This window comes from Otolemur garnettii, unplaced genomic scaffold (assembly GCF_000181295.1).
Source record: "Otolemur garnettii isolate 467f Iridium unplaced genomic scaffold, OtoGar3 scaffold00013, whole genome shotgun sequence".
Taxonomy (NCBI): Eukaryota; Metazoa; Chordata; class Mammalia; order Primates; family Galagidae; genus Otolemur; species Otolemur garnettii.
Window position 1 is genome coordinate 12,835,849 of NW_003852408.1, and position 1,385 is coordinate 12,837,233.

General features: G+C 53.4%; 1 protein-coding gene across 1 annotated transcript in view; it reads right to left on the bottom strand.

Annotated features, from left to right (window-relative positions):
* Positions 1 to 1,385, bottom strand: part of INHA (inhibin alpha subunit) — a 2,984-nt gene continuing 1,599 nt past the window's right edge. Inside the window, exon 2 of the mRNA XM_003784912.2 lies at positions 1 to 994. Within this exon, the coding sequence (XP_003784960.1) occupies positions 156 to 994 (839 nt within the window). The 3' untranslated portion in view covers positions 1 to 155. The remainder of the gene's footprint in view (positions 995 to 1,385) is intronic.

Here is a 1,385-nt window from a genome sequence, read left to right on the forward strand (position 1 = left end):
TGGGACAGGGTGAGATGGGGAGGGAGCCCTCAGGCAGAAAAGTAGAAGGAAAGGGCAGTAAGTGAGAACCATCTATTTTCCAAGCTTTGTTCTTCCTCCCAACTGATGATGGTGGGGGCTTGGTCACCAGTCATGGGATAAGAAAACAGAACCCTTTAGATACAAGCACAGTGTTGTGTGAGAAGGTTAGGCACAGTCTCATATTTGAAAGAATAACCTCCATCTGAGGTGGTGCGGACACGCAGGGGCCTCATGGTCCCTGGGAGAGCAGCACAGCAGGGCTGGGCCCCTGGCACCAAGGAAAGGGGCTGAACAGGGGTAGGGGGAGCCCCAGAGACAGGCAGGGACAGGTCTGGTGGGGTGGGCAGCCCACAGTCACCGTGACAGTAGTGGAAGATAAAACTGGGAGGGTGCACGATCCACCGATCCCAGCCCAGCTCCTGGAAGGAGATGTTGAGTGCTGCTCTGTGGCAGTTAACATGGGCAGCCAGTTCCTCTGGAGGCCTCTGCAATAGGCGCAGAGCAGCAGGAGACCAAGGCCAGGGAATCGGGGGAGTTGAGCGGCGGGCTCTCTCCCCTCCACTGCTGCTGGGTGGTCTGGCCCTTGTATGGGCCACTAGGAAGGGTGTAGCCTCAGGCCGTGCTGAGCAGGAACAGAGAGGGCAGCGCAGCAGCAGCACTAGGACAGGATGTGTGAGCAGACGGAGGGCAGAGGCATCCAGGTGCAGCACAGCCCAGCGGGGGGGAGCCTGGCCCAAGGACATGGGCACAGTCATGGGGCCCCCAGATGATAGTGCCAGCAGGCCTAGCAGGGGCCCAGAGCTATTGGAGGCTGCTGTGCCACGCCTGTCCAGCCCTGTGTAGAACCACATCTGAGCCGAAGTCACCTGGCGGCTGCGTGTATGCTGGGACGGCCGGAACACATATGTGAAGAGTCCCTCTACATCCTCCCCGGCCAGCTTCCCAGCAGCTGGCTCATTCTCACAGCTGGCACCTGTAGGAGACAAAAGGGAAGGGAAAGGGCAGCCCTACTAGTAGGATCTGGGACCCCTTCTCACCAGGAGTGCTGGTGATGGGACAAGCATTCTTCTAAGTACCCTCCTAGATAGGGACTCTCCCGAGCCTTGGGGTGGAAATTTTATAGGCTCTGCATTTTTTAATTTAATCTTAAATGACTTAAAAAAAAAAGACATTGCCAATTTCTTTCTGAAGTGGTTTTATCAATTAATATTCCCATTATAAATGTGTAAGAGGCTCTGTCAGTCTCTACCTTCAATAACACTGAGAACAATTAGTTAGAGTTAAATGTTTGTTCATCGCATAATTCGAAATAACATCTTAAGTAGTGTGAACATGGGCATTTGTTGTATTATTCTTTTTTTTTT